Source organism: Chiloscyllium punctatum, chromosome 5 (assembly GCF_047496795.1).
Source record: "Chiloscyllium punctatum isolate Juve2018m chromosome 5, sChiPun1.3, whole genome shotgun sequence".
In the NCBI taxonomy this organism is placed as follows: Eukaryota; Metazoa; Chordata; class Chondrichthyes; order Orectolobiformes; family Hemiscylliidae; genus Chiloscyllium; species Chiloscyllium punctatum.
The window spans coordinates 36,734,145-36,759,694 of record NC_092743.1 but is presented as its reverse complement, the minus strand read 5'-3'; the positions used below and the strand labels follow the sequence as shown (position 1 = coordinate 36,759,694).

Genomic DNA, 25,550 nt, shown 5'->3' with positions numbered 1-25,550 from the left:
AATGTTATTTTCAGGGGCAAACAAATCCTAATACCAAAAGCATTAAACCAAGATAATACCCATGTTACATCAGGGCCACATCGGTATCAAATGTATATGAAGGCTCGGATTTGAGTGTGTGCACTGACCAGGGATGAAACAGAATATTCAATAGCATATGAATGCATATAGTATGCCAATCAAATCAACCCTAGTGAGGGAACCTCTACAGCTATACAACATTGCATTCACTTCTTGTATAAAAGTATCAACAGATCTATTCACAGTGCATAAGCAGATGACTTGTGATGGATTACTTCTGCAAATTTCCCAATGTTTGGCACATTAGTAACACAATAGGTATGACCATTGTTGATATGAGGAGTGCTATGTTCAATTTATTTGGTATCCCAAATCAGATAATGTCACACAACTGCTAACTATTTAAAGACATGCATATGAAGTGGGTAATGGTCCATGTCCATGCTCAACCAGTCTAACGGAAAGTATGCTCCATACTATCAAATCGATGATTATTAAGTATCGAGCAAGACAAGATTTCTGCATTACATTCCTGCATTTTCGTATCATGCCAATGGAGAAGAGATTAACAGCCCTATCACAGCCAATCCTCAGACAGCATGTATGAACAATCTTGCCCACCAACCAATTGCCTAACCATTCCAAGACATAGGACAATGAAAGGGATACATAAAGAGGAATCAAGTAGAAAGAAATAACAAAACGGTGCACTGGGCAAAGAATGAGTGTTATAAGTTCAAATACTTGGGTGCCAGTAAAGGTTTCTAACAATATGTAACCAGCCTAGGCCATATAACGTCATTACTGATCATGGTCATACATTGAAAAAGGACGAGAAGCCAACTGAGGCTAATGAATGACACACCAAATATGCACAAAGAGTGAGGAAGAGCACTCATGATGATGATGATGATGATGATGATTGTGTGATGATATCAAGTGACACCAACCAGCAACAAGATTACCAAATAGCCAAACAAGTGCAACAGAAGACAAGACCTGTACCTCCCCAGACAGGTGTACAATCTCTAGACTGGGGAAAGTTGTCAAACCTTCAAAGCATTGCACTGAATTTTGAAATGTTAGCTTTGTAAAGTATGTATTACTCGTTTGCCTAATTATTGAAGTAACATATACCTATGTCCGACCACATATCTCTGTTTGGGATTAGTTTTTAATCTTTGATAAATGGGAGCTGTTGTATGTTTTTGAGAGGCTAATGTGTCAAGTAAGAGACATGGTCATGATATCATCACTATCATATTTCATTTTACCTCAAAATCACTTGAAGTATTATATTCTATATTCTATGTATTATATTATGTTCCTCTGCCTAGTATTACCCCAGACATCAATGTTCCTAATGAATGTGATGTTTGTACATTATACTTGTTTGTGAAATAACTTTAGAATCCCCACAGTTTGTGAGCAGGCAATTCAGCCCATCAGGTCCATACTGACCCTCTAAAGAACATCCCACCCACACCCATCTCCCTACCCTATAATCCATATTTCCCAGATTAATCCACTCAGCCTGCAATCCCTGGATACTATGGGCAATTTAGCATGGCCATTCCACCTAACCTGCACATCTTTGGATTGTGGGAGAAAACCAGAGTATCCAGAGGAAACAAATGCGACAGGGGAAGAATGTGTAAACTCCACACAGTCAGTTGGCTGAGGCTGGAATCAAACCTGGGTCTTTGGCACTGAGAGGCAGCAGTGCTAGCCATTAAGCCACTGTACCACCATAATAGATGTCTGTTGGCTTTTCAAAACCATGATATCCACATCTTTTTTTTTACGCTAAGGGAGAGAACACATTCATTGCTGCATCAGGTAAACCACTTTCTTCCTGCTTTCCATCTACCTTGACTTCCTAAGAGATCAGAAATCTGTTGATCTCAATCTTAAATATATTCAACAATAGCACATCTACAATGCTCTAAGGTAGAGAATTGAATGATCCTAAATGTGCTGAGCAAAGTAATTTCTCATCCCATACTAAATAATTGACCCTAAACCTGTATACTGCCAAGTGCCTTCATAATCTTGTGTTTTCAATGAGATCCCTATCTATTTTTCCCAAACCCAGAGCACAAGGTCATTTGACTCAACATCTCTTACAGGATAACTCCTCATTAAATGGAACAAAGTGAGCAAACATTCTCTGTACTATTTCCAATGAAAGTATGATCTTTCCTTAGATGTGGTCATCAAAACTGTGCACAGCAAATGTAGTTCTGAGATGATGTTCTGAGAAATTACTTACAATTAAAATGTGCATATAAGACAAGATACACAAGTTTAAGTAGGTGAAAGACAAGCTTCAAACCTATAAGGGTCATCAATGGTTAACAGATAGAAGGAGCAGCTGAACAGGGAAATTGGAGTCAACCTCCAAGAATAATTTTACAATCAAGTACATATTTATGGGAAGGCTATTCAATTAATTAGGGAGAGCTCTCCCTCCTCACTATCTAATGTAAATGATCATGTGCTCCAATCTACATTCTTTTAGAGTAATGCTCCAGTTAGTTTCCAAAATATTGACGATTCAATAGTATCCCAAAACAATGCTTTCTTTCCAAAGCACATCACAACCCAGATGTTGTGACTCATTCAACCCATGATAGTGCTGTGAAATTCTATCTCTTACCTTGCCCTGGAAACCACGTAAACAAGTAATGGCAGCAGGTCATCCATGGAGAGACTGTACTTTCTGTTTAGCACTCGAGTCACTGTGCCTTCTATTTCATAATATGTTTTCATGATGGTATTCAGCTTTTCCTGAGGGTCTGCTGTAGTACTGCAGAGAGAGTTTCACACTTTGCAAATTATATTTTCCACAGCATTTTCACAACTGCAGATTCAAGAAGCTTTACAGTCTCTTCCTGATACTTTCCAAAATTATGAAGATTTGTATATGTTCAATTCTTAAATACCAACCACTAAAGGGATAAAGAAGTGAACCCCAATGTTGTTAAGTGGTAAAGGATCATATTTCAGTAATTTGACAAATTGGGTGGAAAAATTATCAACATTAGGCAGAGAGTAGTAAACGTATGAAAGACTGTGTTTGTAATCGCTCATGGGAAGTGGGCATTGTTAGCGGGGCTGGCAATTATTGCACATCCTTAATTATCCCTTAAATTGAGTGGCTTGCTAGGGCCATTTCAGAGGCAATTAAAAGTCAACCGCATTATTGTGGGTATGCAGTCACATATAGGTCAGACTAAATAAATACAACAGGTTTCCCTTGCTTTCTTAAAAGGACACTAATGAACTAGATGGGAAATTACAATGACCAACAGTGGTCACCATTTGGCTAGCTAAATTCCAGATTTTTAATGGAGTTCATATTTCACCATTTCCATTGGTGGGGCAGGAGGATTCAAACCCACGACCCTGGCACTTAAATGTGGATTTCTGGTCGAATAACATTACCACTACGTCATTGCCTCCCCCAATGATCCTACAGAGCCACATATCACGGTGTTATTTCAGATTTCTACTTTGAAACCATTCAATAAAACCACAGTTCCCTTCTCAGTGCCTACCTTATTTTTTGGAAACATAAGATGGCAGAAGTGAAGCAGACGTCTTTCACAACAGAGATTCTCTGTGTACAAAACACAAGATTTTCCATCCTTAGTGTTGTACAAACATGTACTGTTGATCCACCACCATGTTCAGTCTCCATTATAATTCCAAATAAAATCTTCTAGCTGGGTCAAATAGAGTCTCAATTTCCTTGTAGTTTCACCTGCTCACTGTTTACATGCAGCAGGCCATCTATTATACCCCATTGCATCTCCAATACTCTCAAATTTAAATACAATCAAATACAATTTAATATCTTAGTTCTAAATACTTTAATTATAACACCTAATCTTCTAAAATCAATGGAAAAAAGCCATGTTTATGCATTATTTAATGATTTGGAGATGCCAGTGTTGGACTAGGGTGTACAAAGTTAAAAATCAACAACACCAGGTTATGGTCCAACAGGTTTATTTGGAAGCACTAGCTTTTGGAGCACTGCTCCTTCCTCAGGTGATTGTGGAGTCCACAATGAAAGAGTAATGATCTGAAAGCTAGCATTACCAAATAAACGTGTTGGACTATAACCTGGTGTTGTGTGATTTTTAACATCATAATTTAACTCTTTAAGCCCTAAATGTATTATTGTACTATAATCTTTATTCTTGTGTACTATATCTCTTCCAAGCCAAATATAGCTTTCCTCATGATTCATGACCAAATTGCTATGAAAAATCATGATTAATGCATCTGAAATTTCTTCACCCATTCATTTGAAAACCATGGCGGGGGTGGGGAGGGGATCTGCAACTTTATTAATTTCTTAATCTTCAATCTCATTTTAAGTCAACTATATTGCTTCACTTGACTTAATGTATCTTGTTGGCATTGTTCTCCTCTCTCCCACTATGAAAATGTATACAAAAGATTCATTGAACAATCAAGCCTGCCACTTTCTTTTATTCCTTATAGCTTTATTTGTATTTATCAAGTCCACCTTCTTCCTCACCACACTATTTCATTTAATACATGTCTGGAAAAAAATGTTATTAGGTTGAATAGCACGTGTAAGTTTATTTTCACATGATCTTGTTACAGCGGGAGTCACTAGCTCAGCCAACTAGATGACTAAAGTGGGATACAGAGTAAAGATAACAGCACCAGTTCAATCGCCATCCTGATTGTGATAGCTTGTGAAGATCTGCCTCCTCACCTTTCCCCTTGCTTGTGAAGTGGCCACCATCAAGCTATACATAAGAAATTCCCTCTCTAACAGAAAGAGATGTCTTTAGTCTTTTGTTCACTACAGCTTCTTACATTTTGTTGCACACCTTGTGATCCTATATTGCTTTTTATAGCTCTTCAAGTCTTTTGGACTTTCAATTTTCCTTGCTGACATCTCTTGACTCATTTGTTGACCAAAGTTATTTTGCCTTTAATTTAACCAGGACATTTCATTGGTTGATGGGCAGAATGGGTGTTCTGTTTACTCAAGCTGCATGTTAAGCAGCTGAACCAGCAAGTTTTAAAGGGCCCAAGGGTAGCACAAATGCGAGCTCCAAATATTTCAGGAACCAATTTTTCCCTCAGCTTTACAAGAACATGATTGGATCTCTTGGTTCTCCAAGCTCCAACCAGCAAGTTTAATTTCATACAACATGCAGAGCACAGTCCATGGAATCAGTTGTCAACTGGATGTTCACTGCAATTGAATATCACCTTCACTGTGACTTAACCTACAGTCACCTCCACATAACACATAAACGCAAATATGATATTTGTTTTCCATGTCAGTCAACCAGCTGCCTTCTATGAATGAGTTGGATTGTTTCTATTTATATGCTGTATTTCTACAATCAGCAGAAACAAGATTAAGAGTGGCCCAAAATTAATTAACTTCTAATTCTCTTAAATCCACCTCTTTGAGATAAAAGGAAGTTGTTGTATGCTAACCTGTTTGCTTGTCAGATGGATGTCTTGAAGAGGCCACAAGTCCCTGTGAATTAGACAAGAATATAACTATAAAGATATTCAGGTCAAGATCATTTTTTAATCACATTTGTGACTTGTACCTTATATAGTTTGGGCAGTGAGGCAATGAGCTAAAGTCAGGTGATGAGCCACTCACACTATAATATGCAACAATTCTCATTTACTCCAGTATGGTTCGGAGCTATGGCAAGGTTCTTCATTAGAACCAGACTAACAATTTGTTCCAACAACAATAACACTTGTATTTGCATAATTTCTTAGTGCCACACTCAATGAATGAAGTTTTGAAGTGCAGTATGTCACACTGGTGGCAGATGTTTAAATGATGTGTGAGCTTTGAACAGAATCCCGTAACCTTAACATTGTTTGCACAGTTATAGGTTTTCTGGCAGCCTTTGTTTCAGAAGCTTTGGACCTGAATAAGTAAAAGGGAATTCTCCAAACAAATCAACAGTTATGGATGAAATATTAATACAGAGTCCCAAAAGCCTGTATCCTCAAACTTGAAAAGAGTCAAAGGGACTTCATTGAAAAACAAGGTCCTGAGAGGATTTGATCAGGTGGATACGAAAAGGAGATTTCTTCTTGTGGGAGAATCTAGAACTATCAGTTAAAAATTATGGATTACCCATTTAAGGCAGGCTTTATTTTCCTCAGAGGGTTGCATTTCCTGGCAACTCTTCCTCAAAAGGAAACGGATGCAGAATCTTTAATTTTTTTTTAAAGACAGAAGTAGATAGATTCTTAATTACCAGGGGATAAAAGGTTATCATGGATATGAAGGAATGTAGAGTTGAGGTTAAAATCAGATCAGCCATGATTCTATTGTACAGGTTTGAAGGGATGAGTGGCCTACTCTTGTTCCTTGTTCATATATATCTATAGAACATAAAACATTACAGTGCAGTATAGGCCCTTCAGCCCTCAATGTTGCACTGCCCTGCGAAATCAATCCGAAGCCCATCTAACTTATACTATTCCATTCTTGTCCATATGTCTATCCAATGACCATTTAAATGACCGTAAAGCTGGTGAGTCTACAACTGTTGCAGGCATTCCATGCCTCTATTTCTCGCTGAGTAAAGAAACTCCTTCTGACATCTGTCCCATATCTATCACCCCTCAATTTGAAGCTATGCTGCTTTGTGCTAGCCATCACCATCCGAGAAAAACGGCTCTCACTGTCCACCCTATCTAACCCTCTGATTATCTTGCATGTCTCAATTAAGTCACCTCTCAACCTTCTTCTCTCTAACGAAAACAGCTTCAAGTCCCTCAACCTTTCCTCATAAGACTTTCCCCCAGAGCAGGCAACATCCTAGTAAATCTCGTCTGAACCCTTTCCAAAACATCCACATCTTTCCTATAATGCAGTGACCAGAACTGCACACAATACTCCAGAGTTTTGTACAGCTGCAATGTGACCTCACAGTTCCGAAACTCAATCCCTCTACTACTAAAAGCTAACAAACCATCTGCCTTCTTAACAACCCTATCAACCTGGGTAACAACTTTGAGGGATCAATATACCTGAACACCGAGATTTCTCTGCTGATCTACACTACCAAGAATCTTACCATTCGCCCAGTACTCTGCATTCCTGTTACTCCTTTCAAAGTTAATCACCTCACACTTTTCTGCATTAAACTCCATTTATCAACTCTCAGCCCAGCTCTGCAGCTTACCTATGTCCCTCTGTAACCTACAACATCCTTTGGCACTATTCAAAACTCTACCGACCTTAGTGTTATCCGCAAATTTACTAACCCATCATACTACGCCCTCATCCGGGTCGTATGTAAAAATCAACAACAGCAGGAACCCAAACCAGATCCTTGCAGGTACACCACTAGTAACTGAACTCCAGGATGAATATTTCCCATCAACCACCACCCTCTGTCTTCTTTCAGCTAACCAATTTCTGATCCAAACTGCTAAATCGCCCTCACTCCCATGCCTCAGTATTTTGTACAGTAGCCTTATCAAACGCCTTATTGAAATCCACTTACACCACATCAATGGCTTTACCCTCACCAACCTGTTTGGTCACCTTCTCAAAAACTCAATAACATTTGTGAGGCATGATCCACCTTTCACAAAACTGTGCTGACTATCCCTAATCAACTTATTGCTATCGAGATGATTATGAATGCTATTTCTTATAACCTTTTCCAACACTTTACCCGCAACAAAAGTAAGGTTCACTGGTCTATAATTACCAGGGTTGACTCTACCTGCCTTTTTGAACCAGGGAACAACGTTTGCTATCCTCCAGTCTTCTGGCACTATTCCTGTGGACAATGATGACATAAAGATCAAAGCCAAAGACTCGACCACCTCCTCCCTGACTTCCCAGAGAATCCTAGGATAAATCCCATCCAACCTCGGGGATTTATCTATTTTCACACCTTCCAGAATTTCTAACACCTCCTCCTTGTGAACATCAATCCCATCTAGTCGCTGCTCTCATGGTTCAAATAAATGTAAGAGGAAGACACAAAGTTCTCATGAAGTCCTAGAACAAAGAACAAAGAACAAAGAAAATTTACAGCCCAGGGACAGGCCCTTCGATCCTCTAAACCTGAGCCAATCCAAATGTACTGTCTAAACCTGTCGGTCAATTCCTAAGCATCTGTATCCCTCTGCTCCCCACCTACTCATGCATCTATCCAGATGCATCTTAAATGAATCTACTGTGCCTGCCGTTACCACCTCTGCTGGCAACACATTCCAAACACCCAACACCCTCTGTGTGAAGTACTTGCCGCGTGTGAAGTACTTTCCACCTCTCACCTTGAAAGCATGACCTCTTGTTATTGAATTCTTCACCCTGGGAAAAAGCTTGGCTCTATCCACCCTATCGATACCCTTCATGATTTTGTAAATCTCAATCAGGTCCCCCCTCAATCTCGTTTTTTCTAGTGAAAATAAACCTAACCTGCTCAACCTCTCTTCATAGCTAGCACCTTCCATACCAGGCAACTTCCTCGTAAACCTTCTCTGCACTCTCTCCAAAGTGTCTACATCCTTTTGGTAATGTGGCGACCAAACCTGTACACAGTATTCTAAATGCTGTCGAACCAATGTCCTGTACAATTTTAACATGACTTGCCAGCTGAAAAACAAGCTGCTGTCAAGCAAAACTATCTGGTCAACAACCTATTGTTTTTCATATTTTTGATGTTGGTGGTGTTTTGCTGGGGCCAGAATGATTATCCATGTTGCCTCCTGACAATAATCACTTAAAAAATAACACTTTTGAATGTTCAGTGCTCTGTGGTGCTTGGAAAAAGTGTAACAAGGCACTACAAAACAACTTTGTCTTTGTTTTGCAATAAACTCCTTCAGCTTGTTAAATGTATAATAATAGAATTTTTAAAAGGACACATACTTAGATTGGAGACCCATCACTATCAATACTTTTTCTTGCATTAAGTTTTATGTTCTTATAAGTTACCCAATAATTTACTTTAATTCCATACTTCAAGGCAGTTCTCCTTTCTGTTCTCAAGTAATTTCAAACTAAAGCCAAATTTAAGACATTTTTGTCCTGCGATTTTTTTTGCCCCATTGGAATTAAGCTGAAATCCTTATTTCCAGCTCAAGAAATCTTTGTTCCAACAGCTAGACTTCAAGTTGAAATATTTAACTGATATCAAGCATAGGTTTCATCTGTTCTTAGATGGATGGTAAAAATAATGCAATGACAGGATCTGAATTAGATAAGGTGGCTCTTATGCATTTATTTATCTCTCAATCAATATCACAAAAACAGATTTACGGATCATTTACCTCATTAGGGCTATATTGTTTGAACTATGTTGCTGTGCAAGATTGCCTACCGCATTCCCTACATTAATTCAAAATCCCTGATTGCAAAGCACTTGAAAAAGGTGTTCAGAGTTTCTAAAATGTGTAATATAAATGCAATTTCTTTCTTATGCAAGGTGACTAAACTACCTTCTGTGAAAGGCTGCAGTTCCAGTAGTCCATACTTCCACACTTACTTTTGTACCTCAAGGAATTCCAGCAGCTTGGTATCAGAAAGAAGTTCCAGATGCAGTATTCCCTTCCAGTACAGTGAGTCTTCTGTCTCATGGTACAACATATACAGCATGAAAAGATCAGGATAGAACCGTGGCAAGATCAGGGGAAGTGTCGCTGTGTAAGCATTTAAATGATCTCTACAGGCAGAAAGGTCAAATGTAAATAAAGATACCTCACACACTCAATTTGATCAGCTATTGAACTATTACTGATGGAAATTAACCTTTCACACTAAATAGGAGAAAGTGAGGACTGCAGATGCTGGAGATCAGAGCTGAAAATGTGTTGCTGGAAAAGCGCAGCAGGTCAGGCAGCATCCAAGGAAAAGGAGAATTGACGTTTCGGGCATGAAGAAGGGCTCATGCCCGAAACGTCGATTCTCCTGCTGCTTGGATGCTGCCTGACCTGCTGCGCTTTTCCAGCAACACATTTTCAGCGCTTTCACACTAAATGTCAATATTAATATTTAATACATCACCTCACAATAGTAACAGTTCTAAACATTAAAATGCACATCTTCAAAGTGATTAATATCTGACAAACAATGGTAAAAGAAACTCTGGAATCATTCAAGAGGCAGTTAGATCTTGGATGTTAAACATTACTCATCGGATGCTTTCTCTTCAGGGAGCAGCGCAAATAATTTTGCCAGCTGTTCAAATATAAAGAGAATGTACATTCTAGTCTGTGCTAATACGTTGATACAAAATGAAATGAAATATTGGCCTTTATCTCCCTATATAATGAGTTTACCAATTAAAATCTGATTTACCTGGTTGTACCTTCAGGAGAGGAATGGTCATTCACCAGTGACTTGGGCAAGAAGTAGCTGGAAAGTAATTAACAGAAAGACAAATTAAGACTTCTTTCAGAAAAACTAATAGTTTAGAGTTATCGGTCTATCATAGAATTATATGAAGTCGACAACACTGAAATAGGCCATTCAACCCAGCTGATCTATGGTGATGTTTGTATGAAACAGAATTTTCCAAACACAAACTAAAATAAGGAACTGCAAGATCTAGAGATCAGAAACAAACAAAAGCAAAATTTGCTGGAGAATCTCAGCAGGTCTGGCAGCATCTGTGGAGCGAGAAACAGAGTAAATGTGACTCTTCTTTCAAACTGGTTCCAGCAATTTCTGATTTTGTTTGTTTAACTCTTATATCCATTCCTCTTTACCCAGCTCACCAGCTTATCTAGTTCTTTCTTTCTCCTTCACATGCCCAGCTACACTTAAAATGTATGCAAGCTATTCACCTCAACCAGTTGTGGTTTAAAGTCCCATATTCTTCCCAGACACTACTTGAGTAAACAAATGCTCTAACATTCTCAATTTGATTTATTAATGATTATTTTACATTTATAACCTCTGTTTTGGGGTTTCCAACACAAGGTGAAACACTTGCCATATATCTAGTTTATAAAATCCTTTCACAGTCTTAAGCTCCTCCATCAAGTCAGCATTCAGCCTTCCCTATTCTCAACGGAAGAGCACAATCATGTTGAGCCTTTCAGTGATTTATTCCTCAGTTATGGTAGTATCTTTGTAAATCTTTTTCGCATTGTCTACAATTTGTCTGTAATATTTTTAAAATATGGACACTAGAGCTGAGCAAAATTGTCCAATTGTAGCCCAAGCAAGGTTCATTCTAAATTTAAGTTTTCTTTTCATTAAAGCATTCAACAAGTTTCCTCATGGGAGATTGGTGTGCAAGGTTACATCCCATGGAATACAGGGAGAACTAGCCATTTAGATACAGAACTGGCTTGAAGGTAGAAGACAGAGGATGGGGGTGGAGGGTTGCTTTTCAGACTGGAGGTCTGTGACCAGTGGTGTGCCACAAGGATCAGTGCTGGGTCTAGTGCTTTTCGTCATTTATACAAATGATTTGGACGTGAACATAGGAGGTATAGTTAGTAAGTTTTCAGCTGACACCAAAATTGGGGTGTAATGGACAGCAAAGAAGGTTACCTCAGAGTACAACAGGATCTTGAGCCGATGGGCCAATGGGTTGAGGAGTGGCTGATGGAATTTAATTTAGATAAATGTGAGGTGCTGCACGTTTGAAAAACAAGAGACCTTGGAGTGCAGGTTCATAGTCCCTTGAAAGTAGAGTTGCAGGTAGATAGGATAGTGAGGAAGGCACTTGGTATGCCTTTCTTTTTTGGTCAGAGCATTGAGTTCAGGAGTTGGGAGGTCATGTTGCGGCTGTACAGGACATTGGTTAGGCCACTGTTAGAATATTGCATGAATTCTGATCTCCTTTCTGTCGGAAGGATGTTGTGAAACTTGAAAGGGTTCAGAAAAGATTTACAAGGAAGTTGCCAGGGTTGGAGGGTTTGAGCTATGAGGAGACGCTGAATAAGTTGGGGCTGTTTTCCCTGGAGTGTTGGAGGCTGAGGTCCGACCTTATAGAGGTTTATAAAATTATGAGGGGCATGGATAGGATAAATAGACAAGGTCATTTCCCTGGGGGTGGGAGAGTCCAGATCTAGAGGGCATAGGTTTAGGGTTTTAGGCTAAAGATATAAAAGGGACCTGAGGGGCAACTTTTTTCACACAGAGGGTGGTGTATGTATGGAATGAGCTGCAAGAGGAAGTGATGGAGGCTGGTACAATTATAGCATTTAAAAGGCATTTGGATGGGTATATGAATAGGAAAGATTTGGAGGGATATGGGCCAAGTGCTGGTAAATGGTTCTAGGTTGGGTTAGGATATCTGATCGGCGTGGACATGTTGGACCGAAGGGTCTGTTTCTGTGCTGTACATCTCTATGACTCTATTTCTGTTCCTTTAAAGTGAAGCAAAGAAGCCAGTATTCTTTTTTTATTCTTTTTTTCTGTCAATTATTATTTACATAATTCACTTCTACAGAACTTTTACGGGACCATTTCTCCTGAAAAGACTTTTAGAATTCAAGCAGTAAGTGGACCTAATGTTCTAAGAAAGTGAACCACCTCCATTTATCTACATTAGTGTTTGCCAATTATATGATTATTCTGAAGTTTTTATGTCATCTTGTACTTATGCCACATTTTCCTCAGTGTTAACTATACATTTCAATTTAATTTCATCTGCAAGTTTTTAAATTATACTCCTGATTTCTAAGTTCACACCATAGAGGTAAATTGCAAAAACCTCATCTCTCCGAAAGACCACTTCCTCACTTTTTTCTGTTGGGGTAACTACCTTTAACCATTAGCTATTTTCTGTTTTAACCTGATTTCACATTCTCTGACCTTAGACATGGATTCACTGTGTGTTACTTTACCAAAGACTGACAAGTAGCTCATCAAATAGTGACAGTATTGTATTCCTTTGACTATTTCTTTCTTAAGTCATCTGTTGTGACTTGGAGAATGGATATCAATTTAGGCATTGAAGGTTTCATTGGAACCATCACAATTAGGAAAGATAAATGTAGGGAAATAAATTTGGAGGATCTTTTCCTAAAGTAGACAGGTCTCCATACTCATATGTATTTCCCAACATAAGTCACTGGATAACAATTAAGATCATTTACCCTGTTGACTGTTCATACCCTTAGGCTGCCACTCGCACCACCAAACCCCTGCCCAAATCAAATTCTAATCTCAGGATCTCAAGGAAGACCTTCACCATTGTTGGCTTAAAAATCACCAATAGACCAGGAATTAAACAAAGCACTTTCCTAATTATTCCATTTAACTCGGGGTATCAAAGCAGCCATACTGTTGATTCATTTAAGCTTTCTCCCTCCATTCCACCAACCAATTCAAATGTATACTCTTGCTTAGCTGTTAAACTTCGAAGATCCATTGTCAGGCCACTCCACAATACCACTCCTGATGAAGAGCTTATGCCTGAAATGTCGATTCTCCTGCTCCTCGGATGCTGCCTGACCTGCTGTGCTTTTCCAACACTATGCTCTCCAATCTACCACATTTGTCAATGTTTGGGTTGGAAATGCTCATCTATCCAGATCTTGCCACAGATGTCATAATAACATTACTGATTTCATCCTAATATCATCCTTTTTCCCTTATAGCAAAGCACATGTAGCACACAAGTCCAATTCCCTATCCTTCTTATGCCTATATTGAGAGCTTACTGATGGAATCATATTAAGCAATACAGATTGATTGAATCTTAAATCAAAAGTAGCTAGCTACTTTTATTAGTGAGCAATCTACACTTAAAACTTCTTTTAAAATAATAGCTTGCACAACCAAAGAAATATTTTGAAAGTTTAACACTGATCTAGCCAATTGAAAAATTTATCAAGGGATGAGCATGCCCACGACCAAACAGTTAATGGAAAAGAATGACTATCTAGACTGAAGTAGTTAGTAAAGCATGCCAAGTTTAATACTGACCTTGATAGCTCAAAGAGTTTCTTAGCATGTGATACAACTTCCTGCTGTGCCATCGAGAGTAACCGTTTATGCATACAGATTCCAGAATATGTCTCCTGAAATACTAGAATTAATGTCTGGAGTAGTTTCCCAAGAGGATGACGAGAAGATGCAAAGGCCTAGAATAGAATGCAAATAGAAAATCCTTTACAAATTCATTTTCTGCTTTTGTCATTTTCTTTTACGTTAATCTTTTAAGGGGGCAGCATGAACAAGAAATTGGCTAAAATAAAGTGCATTTGTGATCCTTGGCTGTATAAATGGAAACCCGAACTAAGAAAGCAAAGTGGTATCATCAAACCTTTATAAGTCACTAGTTAGGCCTGAAATAGAATATCATTTTCAATTATAGTCACCATGGATTTGGCAATTTGCTCTCATTCTTTCATGGAATATGAACTTTGTTGGCAAGGCCAGCATTTCTTGTTCATCCATAAGAACACAAACATAACAGGACAATTCAGAGAGGAGTTAAGAGTGAGTAAACTCATCCACGACCGAGTTACACATCTTCTTGAATACTCTGAGTCAACAGCATTGCTGTGGGTCTGGAATCATATCTTCCCTAAATTGCATGAGTGAACCAATTGTGTTCTTAAGGACAATTAATGACTATTTCATGGTCATTTTACTGAGAATAATTTTCACTGCTAGACCTTTACCAGCAGAATTCAAATTCCACCAGCCACTGTCTCCACAACATTAGATTACATCTCTGGATCACAAGTCCAGTGACATTACCACTGTCCCACAAATGGACTTCAGAGACACTAGAGAAGCTAAGATTGTTCTCTTTAAGAACAGAGAAGATTATGGAAAGATTTAATAAATATTTTTAAAATTATGACTCATTGAAACACCAGCTGGATAGCTCTTTCAGAGCACTGGCATGGACGTGCAATAGTGTGAATTTCTGTGTTGTAATATTTTGATGTTTAATGTGATTCTATGAAAAGCAGGAGAATCAATGTTTCGGGCATAAGCCTTTCATCAGGAATCATTCCTGATGCTGGGCTGATGCCCAAAACATTGATTCTTCTGCTCCTCGGGTGCTGCTTAACCTTGGTGTGCTTTTCCAACACCACACTTTTTGAGCATAATTAAATAGATTATTTGAATAGCATCATACTTTTTTCTGTAGGATCTTGAAAATTATCTACATTAAATAAAAACTTGTATTTATATAGCAACTTTCACAACTACTCCTGGATGTCCCAAAGTATTTTAAAGCCAACAATGTAGTTATTGAAATGTAGTACTGACATAATGTAGAAAATGTAGCAGCTAATTTGGACACAGTATGCTCTCAAAAACAGCTAATGACGACAAAATCTATTTTTATGATGTTGATTGAGAGATAGATATTCACTAGGATGCCCTGTCTAACTCCTCTCCAAAATAGTACCATGGGAATTTTATATTCACCTGAGGAGACAGAGCACCTCTGACAGTGCAGCATTCCCATAGTGTTGTACTGGGAGGGTCAGCTTAGATTGTTGTGCTCAAGTCTTGGACCCACAGCCTTCTGACAGAGTCTAGAGCTCTACCAACTGAGCTGTGGCCCAACACTTGCATGACAACAGTGACTACACTTCAAAAGAAAAGGAACTTCATGATGAAGGTGCTATATAAATGATAGTTTATTCTTTCCTTGCATAAACCTGTATGGCTTACCTCACTCAGGTACTCCTTCAACTGTTTCCCCTCAGCGAAGTTACATTGGTTTGGCGGGAGAGTCTCAGGGGTGGTACTATTTGACCTAGAAGAATGGGAAATAAGTCATCAAACTAAGTGTCTAAACAAGTGGGTGAGATAACTGGGGTACTATTCTCAGGTCTTAGCCTTTTCACATGAATCAGAATCCAATTTGATTAATAGAATCAAGGTCTCCCTTTTTATTTTACAAATTCTTGATAAATAATGCGTTATTCTCAATTCATATCAACATTCATATATCTGTCCTGTTTATTTGACATTGTTTCTAGCATTCCAGGTTTGCTATTTTCAGTAGCATGTGGCATTGTAAGTAAACATCATCTCCCAGGATCCACACTGATCTGCTGTGATTCTCAAGAATCTATAGTTTCGGAAAATGGCAAATGCCAGGATCCATTATCTTTCCAATTTTGAATTTTAAAGCCATAAACTGAAAGGCTCCCACTCAATGGAATTGTAATTGTACAAACAAAGAAAATTATTGCACTTTTGAAATTTATTACAGCTGTAGGAATATTTTGTCTTGGTATAATTGCTAGGACAATAGGGAGCTGGTACAGGTACATTTACTCCTTCCAAAAAACTAGAGTAGAACTCCTCATCTCCACTAACAGACCATGTATAACATCAGTTGACTGGTGGAGCCAATGAACATGAACCCCTTCAAAACCATTAACTTAAACAACAAAAGGGAAACAATCTTACCTACTGCAAGACAAAAAATCAAGAGGATCTTCAGTGGAATGTTCCATGGCATTTTCCACTTCTGTAGTTACTGCCCTGCTGTTCTGATTTTTCCGTCGTTCTCTGTTCTTTGAGTAAAACCCAAGGAAGGATTCCATTGAAGTTTCATCAGAGCCAGAACTAAGGAAATCACTAAATTGGTCATAGATTCCCTTCCATCGATCTTTAGCTGGGGTTATGTGGCTGCCCAATTGCCTAGAATGGAACAACATATTGCATAAAATCGCCTCTTACCTTCTCTGCTATTAATAGAAAACCAAAATATTATGTATATTGGAAATATGAAATAGAAACAGAACATGGAGGAAATACTCAGGTCAGACAATGACTTCAGGGAGAGAGAAAAATAGTTAAAGTTTTAGATCTGATGAATGGTCCTTGGCTGCAACATTAACTGCTTCTCTCTCCATAGTTTCTGACCTCAAGTATTTCCAGCATTTTTCTGTTCTTATACTAAGTTTGCTTGTTTTGTATATCAGCCTTGAAATTCCATTGTTATTTGACCTGTTTCCAACCAGCACTCCAGCAGGAATCCAAGGAATTATCAAAGAAACAGGATAAAACAACTATGCCAGTACAGAGGAAATGATGAATTGCCATGTTTTGGATGAGACTTTAAACTGAGGCCCTGCGTCTCACGTGGACAGACAAGAAATATCAAAATAATGCTGAGTCAACAATCAACAGTCATATAATTCACAGCTGCATTTTCCAATAAGGATAAGAATCACTGCAAAAGAAATTTTGTGGGCTGTAAAGTACTTTGGAAAGTGAGGTTCTATATAAATGCAAGTTGATGTTTTCTCATAACATAGTTATTTAGTTAATCTATTTGTTTTCCTAAATGCTAATTAGCTTGGCTGTGACTCTCGACACACCCAAAAAGTTCAGATTGCACATGCCATAAGTTCTGTTCATGCACATTCGTGAAATGCCTTGCCAGTATCCAAGTAAGCAGAATAAGTATGATCAAATGAGATAGAATATCATCACTGGCGGTACTGGCTTGTCAACTGGCCACATGCATTTTGCAAATGCATAGTGAGAGCATTTCCAGGGTGTCAGGAGACATTCTTAATTAATTTTGACCCAGATTATTTTCTTTACAAGGTTCCTCATTAGCCTGTATTTGCCAGGTTTATCCACTTCCTATTCTGTTTTTTGCTGGCATCACGTTGGATACAATCCTTTGACACCACTCGATATGTAAGAAATATTGGAAGATTGTGACCAGGACCTTGAAGGTTTCTATGCTTACATTCTTCAGTACCCAAGGATACATGCCATTCAAACCACATTATGTTTTTTACTGTGATCACAGCTAACTTTATGACATTGGCCACATCCTTTACTTCTGTGAAGCCAAATATGGAGTGCTCATTATCTAACCTTCAAGAATGTTTCCATTTTGGTTCCTTAATCAGTCCCTTTCTTCCTTTGACTAGCTGTTTAGTCTTTGTATTTACAGAAGTTTGCATGACCAAGTCCTATCTTTTATATAGATAGGTAATTAATATTTTCAGTTTTCATCTGTGCTTTCTAAGATTGGCATTGATCAAAAACTTGCTCTATTTCATTTTTAATTTACATATTTAGTCATTGAGGATACTTTAGAATTTAACATCCTTCCTTCCTTATGAAAATCCATCTAAACTGTATCCAAAATATTCCTTTTTTCTTTGAGGACCTCTTACGTTCATTCATTTTGTCTTTAATCTGCCAATTTTTGATAGCAATTTGCCTGGCCCAAACAGAGTGTCTTTACTTTTGACGTTTTCTTCTCCTTTTCTATTGTCACTATAAACCTAATGACATGGTAGATATGGAATTGTTAAAATGTAAACAGAATCATTAAGTTGATTCTGTTTCACAAAGTATACTGCTTTCGAAGTTTGGACAATTCACACTCACATTTTGCTGGTGACCAAAGGGTTTAGTTCTTCTGTGGGTTTGCAGAATGTTCCATTGGTCTTCAAACCACTTCCCCATTTGTTGCTGAACAGTCCCTCTATGATATATCCATTACTAAAGGTGAGCTTTCCCTGGAACATAACAATTGCAAATTAGTCTATTTAAGTACAGGACTGCTTTTATTTTAGCAGTTTGAGAGAACCAAGTCGTGTGTTGGGTATATAATGCAAACAGTCTGGAGTAACATGTATGCCAGACTGGGTAAAGATGATATTCCTTTCTACAAAGGAGATTTGTGAATCAGGTAAGTTTTCATGACTACGCAGTTGGTCACAGCCACCATCACTAGTACAGTAAAATTATCACTATCATTTCTCAATGCCTCAATACTTCTCTAATCTCCCACCACATCTTTGATAAAAGACCAGCAGATCACCCAGAGAAATGTTGTAAAAGCTGTTTCCATGTGGTTATAGTATCTCTTAAAAGGTTTACACTGCATATGTAATAGGAAATTGTCATGACAGCTTTTGGTGAACTTAATGCCTATATTGGAGAAAGGCCAATGGCACATAAGAAATCTTGGAAGAGTGACAATACATTCACGACAACCCAAGCTAATCACAAACCAAGTCAAACTATTACTCCTTGTCCTATTCAAAACATCTCTTCCCATTTCTCATCTCTCAACCTTCAATGTGTTTTATCAATTCAATTATACGAAAACTATTCAAAGCTGGCATTCAGGAGCAATCTGGAAGTAAAACATGGTGAACAAAATGCTATAAACAAACAGCAGTCTCTCCAGCAGCTGCAAAGAAAAAAAGAGAAGCTATGATCTTCAATGAAATGAGTCTTTTACTTTCCCATCATCTAATCCATTCAGTTTGTAGGTCCTGACCACCATTAACTTGCTCAAGTGGTTATTCTATGTTCTTGGTCTTGAACCAATAATAGACTGTGATTGCTTCAGAACCAGTTCACCTGGGATGAACAGCTTATCTTTTTAAGAAAGGTGGAACAGGTTAGGCTCATGTCCACTGGAGTTGCGAAGAATGAGATGGACCTTAATAAAACAGAAAGTCTTAAAGGGACTGAACAGGGTAGATACCTGGAGGATTCCTGATGAAGGGCTCATGCCCAAAACCTCGATTCTCCTGCTCCTCGGATGCTGCCTGTCCTGCTGTGCTTTTCCAGCACCACCCTCCAGACTCCGATCTCCAGTATCTGCATCCTCACATCCTACCTGGAGGATGTTGTCTTTCATAGGAGAAACTAAAACTAAGGGTTACCACTTAAGAATAAAAAGGTTTCCCTTTTAAGACAGAGGAGGAGATTTTTTTCCCCCAATGTTGTTAGTGTGAGGAATTTCCCAGAAGTGGAAACTGTATCTAAATTCATTCAAGGCTGAGTTACATTTTTGATAAACAGAGAAAACTAAGGTCATGCAGAGCTTACAGGAAACAAGAGCAGAAACCTCAACTAGTTCAGCCATGATCCTGTTGAATGATGGAGCAGACTTGAGTGGCCAAATGGCGTACTTCTGCTGTTCATCTTACATTTGGATGACTGAGAGGTCCATCTCAACAAAGTGTCATTTTTTCCTCAGCCATTGCTAATACACTCTAACTGTTTACAATGTAGGCCACAAAGTATCATTGAGTGTTCTTTCCATGAGGCCATTGTGAATAAGCCACATAGCAGAATCACATAGGCCAAACCATATAGGACTGGCAAGCATCTTTCTCTGACCAACATTGCTACGTCAATTATGTTTTTATGAAAATTCAACAGACACATTGCCATTTTTTGATGCTAGCTGAGAAATAACCAAATTTATTGAATTTGATTTATCATTTAATTTTAAAATTACAGTGACTGGACTCTAAATCTAGCATCATAACTACCAAGTTACTATATCTATTTACAACAAGCCCCAATGGATGGTCCAACTGCACAGTATTTCAAATTTCCTCTCCAGAAAATTCAAGGCCAGTTGCCATTCTCATATTGCTATCTCAGCTGGATTTACTAGCAACTTGGCTATGGACAAGTTCTGGAGTACAAGGCGTCAGTACAGTTGCCAAGATGTTGTCAGGACTTACAGCCTTTACAGCATTGTGCACTTTCAGATGTTTCTTGATGTCACGACTAAAGGTTGATGTCTTTGATGCTGGGGATCACAGAGGAGGCCTTGATGGATCATCTCTTTGATACTGTTCGCTGGAGGTTCTTCCAAATGCTTCAGTCTTATTTTTTGCACTGATATGCTTGGCCTGTCCCATCCTTGAAGATGGAGATAGTTGTGGAGCCTCGGCCTTCAGTGAATTGTTTAATTGCCCACCACCATTCACAACTGGATGTGGCAGGAGTGCAGAGCTTAGATCTCATTTGTCAATTGTGGGATCATTTAGCTTTGTCTATTGCATGTGTCTTACACAGTTTGGCAGGCGAGTAGTCCTGTGCTATATCTTCACCAGGTTGACATCTTATTTTTAGGTATGGCTGATACTTTTCCTGTCACTTTACCTATATTCTTCATTAATCCAAGGTTGAACTCTTGGCTTGATGACAATAGTAGAGAAGAGGTTATGCCAAGTTTTTGAGGTAACAGATTGTAGTTGAATACAATTCTGCTGCTGCCAATGGCCCACAGTACCTCATGGATGGCCCATCAGGAGTTGCTTGTTCTGTTTGAATCCTAACCTATTTAGCACAGCAATAGTGCCTTACAACACGATAGAGAGCATTCTCAAAGCAGGACTTTGTCTCAGCTCCTGGTAATATCACAGACAAATGCATCTGCTACAAGTAGACATGTAAGGACAAGATCAAGAATGTTTTTTCCTCTTGTTGGTTTCCCACCAGCAGCAGTAAACCCGGTCTAGCAGATAAACCCTTTCGGACCACGCCAGCTCTGTTAGTTGTGGTGCAACACAATGTAGTTCCCTGCGCAGAGTACATTGTGCATCCTTGCTACTCTCGGTGTTTCCTCCAAGTGATATTCAACATGGAGGACAGGAAAATTCCTTACCTATGTTCAACTTGATTTGATGAGTCAACATTGAGAACTCAGAGGGCAATGATATCCAGACTGCATTCCATGTGCAACCAACTTTGGTGGATCTCCAGGGATTGTGACCGTGATGTTTGGAACATTGTCTGTAATATATATTCCAGTCTGTTCTAATCTAGTCTCCCAATTTTTATTCAGATGCTACCAAGGTGGATTTTGTAGGGTCAACCACGTGTTCATTGCCATTTCCAGTGCCTTGGTCAATCCAGGCTGGCCCATCCTATTTCATTACTTTAGCAGACCATTTCATAATTAAATGCTATTTAATATTCACCATCTTGCTATTAGTGAATTACATGTAATCCAGACCAGGTGAAGATGGCAGATTTTTCTTACCCCGAAGGATAGAGTGATAGAGACACAAAAATATACTGTACAGCACACAAACAGACCTTCAGTCCAACCTGTCCATGCTGACCAGATATCCTAAACTAATCTCATTCCATTTGCCAGCACTTGGCCCATATCCCTCTAAACCCTTCCTATTCAAATACCCATCCAGATGCCTTTTAAATGTTTTAATTGTACCAGCCTCCACCATTTCCTCTGGCAGTTCATTCCATACATGCACCACCGTCTGCATGAAAACGTTGCTCCTTAGATCCCTTTTAAATCTTTCCCCTCTCAAACTAAGCCTATGCCCTCGAGTTCTGGACACCCCTATCCCAGTAAAAAGACCTTGTCTATTTACCCTATCCATGCCTCTTATGATTTTATAAACCTCTATAAGGTCACCCTCAGCCTCTGATGCTCCAGGGAAAACAGCCCTTGCTTATTCAGCCTCTACTTATAGCTCAAACCCTCCAACCCTGGCAATATCCTTGTAAATCTTTTCTGAATCCTTTCAAGTTTCACAACATCCTTCCTACATGAAGTATTGGCAAACCAGTTGTGATTGTTCTTTTTTTAAATGACAATTGACAGCTTTTAACTCCAGATTTATTAATTAAATTCAAATTTCACCATCTGCCACATTGAGATTTGAAATCATGGCCCTAGGGCATTAGTCTGTGCTTCTGGATTACTGGATTAGTGGTGCTGGATGTTTTTACCTTGTGCTTCTGGATTACTAGCCCAGTAATCATACCACTGTGCCATTGCTTCCTCTTCAAAATGTTTATGGAGGCTAAAAATCCTACCTTTCCAGTTAGAAGCAGCTCTTCTGTGAATTCCCCTTCATAGGCAGAATCATCCTCTGACAGAATTGTTCCAGGACCCTGATGATTATGTAAAAGATAGATTAAATACTGGGTTGTTTATAAAGAGCATTTGATTTGAAGACATTGAATAAAGAGAATTAATACTCAGGATAAATGAGGTCAGTATTCTGCCTCAGCCTCTTGCTCATACCAAGTATAATCTGATATTTCAGATTGCCTGTTTAAGAATAGGGCAGATTAATTAAAGGGGCCATTAATTCTGTCTGAGTTTGGTTTCTTGTTACGCTGTGAAGTGCCAGGTGTTTTGATCCCAGCTGATGGTAATACTGGACAAGCCAGATCCCAGATTGACACCTGTCATAATATACTATAAGTTTTATATTTTCTTTTTGTTTACCATGGAGGTCTGTCAGTGATTCTTTACAAGAGTCTGCTAATATACTTAACAAAATAATGAGTAAGTTCATTTCACGAAAGAAAAATGTAGAATTATACTATACCAGAACAATTGGAATGAACTCATTACAAATATCTGAAAAAACAATGCAACTCTTTTCATAATAACATTTAGATCCTAAAACCTCAGTGAAGGGTTACCCCATCTCCATGTTCAGCTAACATAGTGTAGTCAGCTTCATTTTCCTTAAGTTCTAGTGTGCATTCGCTTGAAGCATTTTTTTTTCAGTTAATGTCCCTCCCAAAGACCTGTAAACAAGCTGTTGCGTCAGTTCACTTTTATTACCATGTATGGGTTCCTTAAACTCATACCTTGAGCCTTTTTTAATGTTTTCCTCTCATACCTCCACAGATTTTGGCATTTGGAATTTTCTTATAAACAATTCAGGATGTCTCTTTTTCTGCCCTGACACTGCTAAACGAGCAGCACCTTTGCCATTATAAATCTTTTTATTTTTGAACAAACCCATCCCTAATCCTTTCTGTTGTTGTAAAACTCAAGTTAACAGCTATTTAGCAATAGTCTCCTAGTTGTTTGCTTGTCATTTCGCTAAAATCACATTATATTGAGAAAGCAACCTTTAGCTCACTACTCAAACTGACATTACGAACTTTGAAAACCTACACAAGTGAAGACTAAAATTATTTTTTACTCCATTTCAGAACCCAAAGTTTCAAATGTTAACAATATATTATGAGCTAAGGGCCACCTGCCATCTGTTAAATGCTATGGACTTTCTATGAAGGGGGAGGGGTGGAACAATACTGATGGAAATATGACTGGTTGGTCCGCCAAGTTAATAGAAAGGAAGGAGTTTGACTAAAATAGTCTCTCATAGTCAAGCTAATAATCTGTTTGTTAGAGAAACAATCCAGAGACTGCACAATCTGTAATCCACATTTTATAAATCTGTACAGAAAATAACCATTGGTGAAGAGGCACAATCTGTTGGATAACAGACAGAATGATGTCCAGATTGGAGATAAATATCTTGCTTTGAACAGACAGAAAAGGAAAACAAAGCTGCCTCATATACCACTAATTATATCCACAGCTCATCAGCTAAATGAGAAATTTGTTGTTAAAATCCCTATAAGTGACTATTAAAATTAAAAGTTACTCTTTAAAGTTCTGTAATAGCTCTGAGTAAACATTGGATGCCATTTTCCAATAATGAGGCAATAAATTTGTTGGGCCACTATTTGCCATGAGAAAGGATAAAAGAGCATCCAGTTACTGACCAGCCCCAATGCAAACATCCTCAGATATCCCAGGGCCAGCACATGGGTGGGGATGACAAAGATGACAGTCCAGCTAGAAATTTCACAGTTGGAATGCTGGTTACGTGGAAGGATTCCTCAAGGAGAGAGTGCTGAGGAAAATTGCAGTCACTTCAGGAAAAAGCCCAAAAGTTATGCATTCGACAAAAGGAATCATGAAAACAAAACACAACATGGAGGTCTTATTGAGGTCTGACAAACAGAGGATGCCATTCCTGAAGTGGATAGAGGGAGGAGAATCTCAGCTGCTCATATATCAATGACTATCAGCGGCAGCCTAGCTGTGCCATGGGTTTCCTTCCAATGTGGGAAGCTTGTGAAGGCAGCCAAAGTCACAAATGAAAGAGCTCGTATTTATATAACAATCCCAGAGTAAGCATGCTTTATAGCAAATTGTATACTTCTAAAATGCAGCTTCTAGACTTCTATTATGGGAAATACTGCAGCAATTTACAAACAGAAATTTGACAAAAGGCAGATAAACTATTTTCGTGATGTTGGTTGAGGAATAACATTGAAGAGACACGAGGAAAGCTCTTCTACTTTTCTTCAAACAACACTGCTAGATATTTAACCTCTGCCCTAAGAGGGACAAAGGCCTTGCTTAACAAGGGCAGAAGGAAGAAGGCTAGTGTTCTGAGCCACACTGGACCAACTAATTACTTTCTACTCACCACCAACTTATTGTATTGGAAGTTTCCCTCGTAGCACAGCCCGGACTGGGTAATTACGATGCCATTCCCATGCTTGCAATCTTCCAGCCATGTGCCAATGTACCTCTCTCCCCTGTATCATAGAAACTTTATATTTAATTTTTAACTAAAGTCAGAAAATTAAAGCAAAGATTCATCAAGAAGAAATAAGCATTTGTTATTTGAACAAGCTTTTGCTGTCATTTAATTTTAAAATTTCCTCAGTGCAGAGCTTTGCTGAGAATTATTTGGGGTACTGTATTCAGTTTCAGGATTTATATCTTAAAGGATTTGTTTGCCTGGAGTAAGGGAGAACACTGGGCTTGAAACATTTACTCTTTTCTCCCCACAGATGCTGCCAGGTCTGCTGAGTTTCTCCAGCAATTTTTGTTTATGCTTGTTTCAATATCTGAAGAATTGTGAATGGTACTGAACATTTGTACAGTCATCAGCGAATATCCCCACTTCAGACCTTAATATGGAGGCAAGATTAAACAGCTGAAAGTGTTGGA

The 25,550-nt window shown here is 38.6% G+C and overlaps 1 protein-coding gene across 3 annotated transcripts in view; it reads right to left on the bottom strand.

Moving 5' to 3' along the window:
- Window positions 1–25,550, bottom strand: part of LOC140476985 (ALS2 C-terminal-like protein) — a 104,593-nt gene that overhangs the window by 10,512 nt on the left and 68,531 nt on the right. For all 3 annotated transcript variants that reach the window (XM_072570038.1, XM_072570040.1, XM_072570039.1), the window contains 11 exons: window positions 25,021–25,132; window positions 22,589–22,666; window positions 18,374–18,504; window positions 16,424–16,657; window positions 15,677–15,761; window positions 13,964–14,121; window positions 10,376–10,432; window positions 9,564–9,740; window positions 5,518–5,560; window positions 3,582–3,643; window positions 2,681–2,830 (listed from right to left, as the gene is read on the bottom strand). In XM_072570038.1, the coding sequence (XP_072426139.1) occupies window positions 2,681–2,830; window positions 3,582–3,643; window positions 5,518–5,560; window positions 9,564–9,740; window positions 10,376–10,432; window positions 13,964–14,121; window positions 15,677–15,761; window positions 16,424–16,657; window positions 18,374–18,504; window positions 22,589–22,666; window positions 25,021–25,132 (1,287 nt within the window). The remainder of the gene's footprint in view (window positions 1–2,680; window positions 2,831–3,581; window positions 3,644–5,517; window positions 5,561–9,563; window positions 9,741–10,375; window positions 10,433–13,963; window positions 14,122–15,676; window positions 15,762–16,423; window positions 16,658–18,373; window positions 18,505–22,588; window positions 22,667–25,020; window positions 25,133–25,550) is intronic.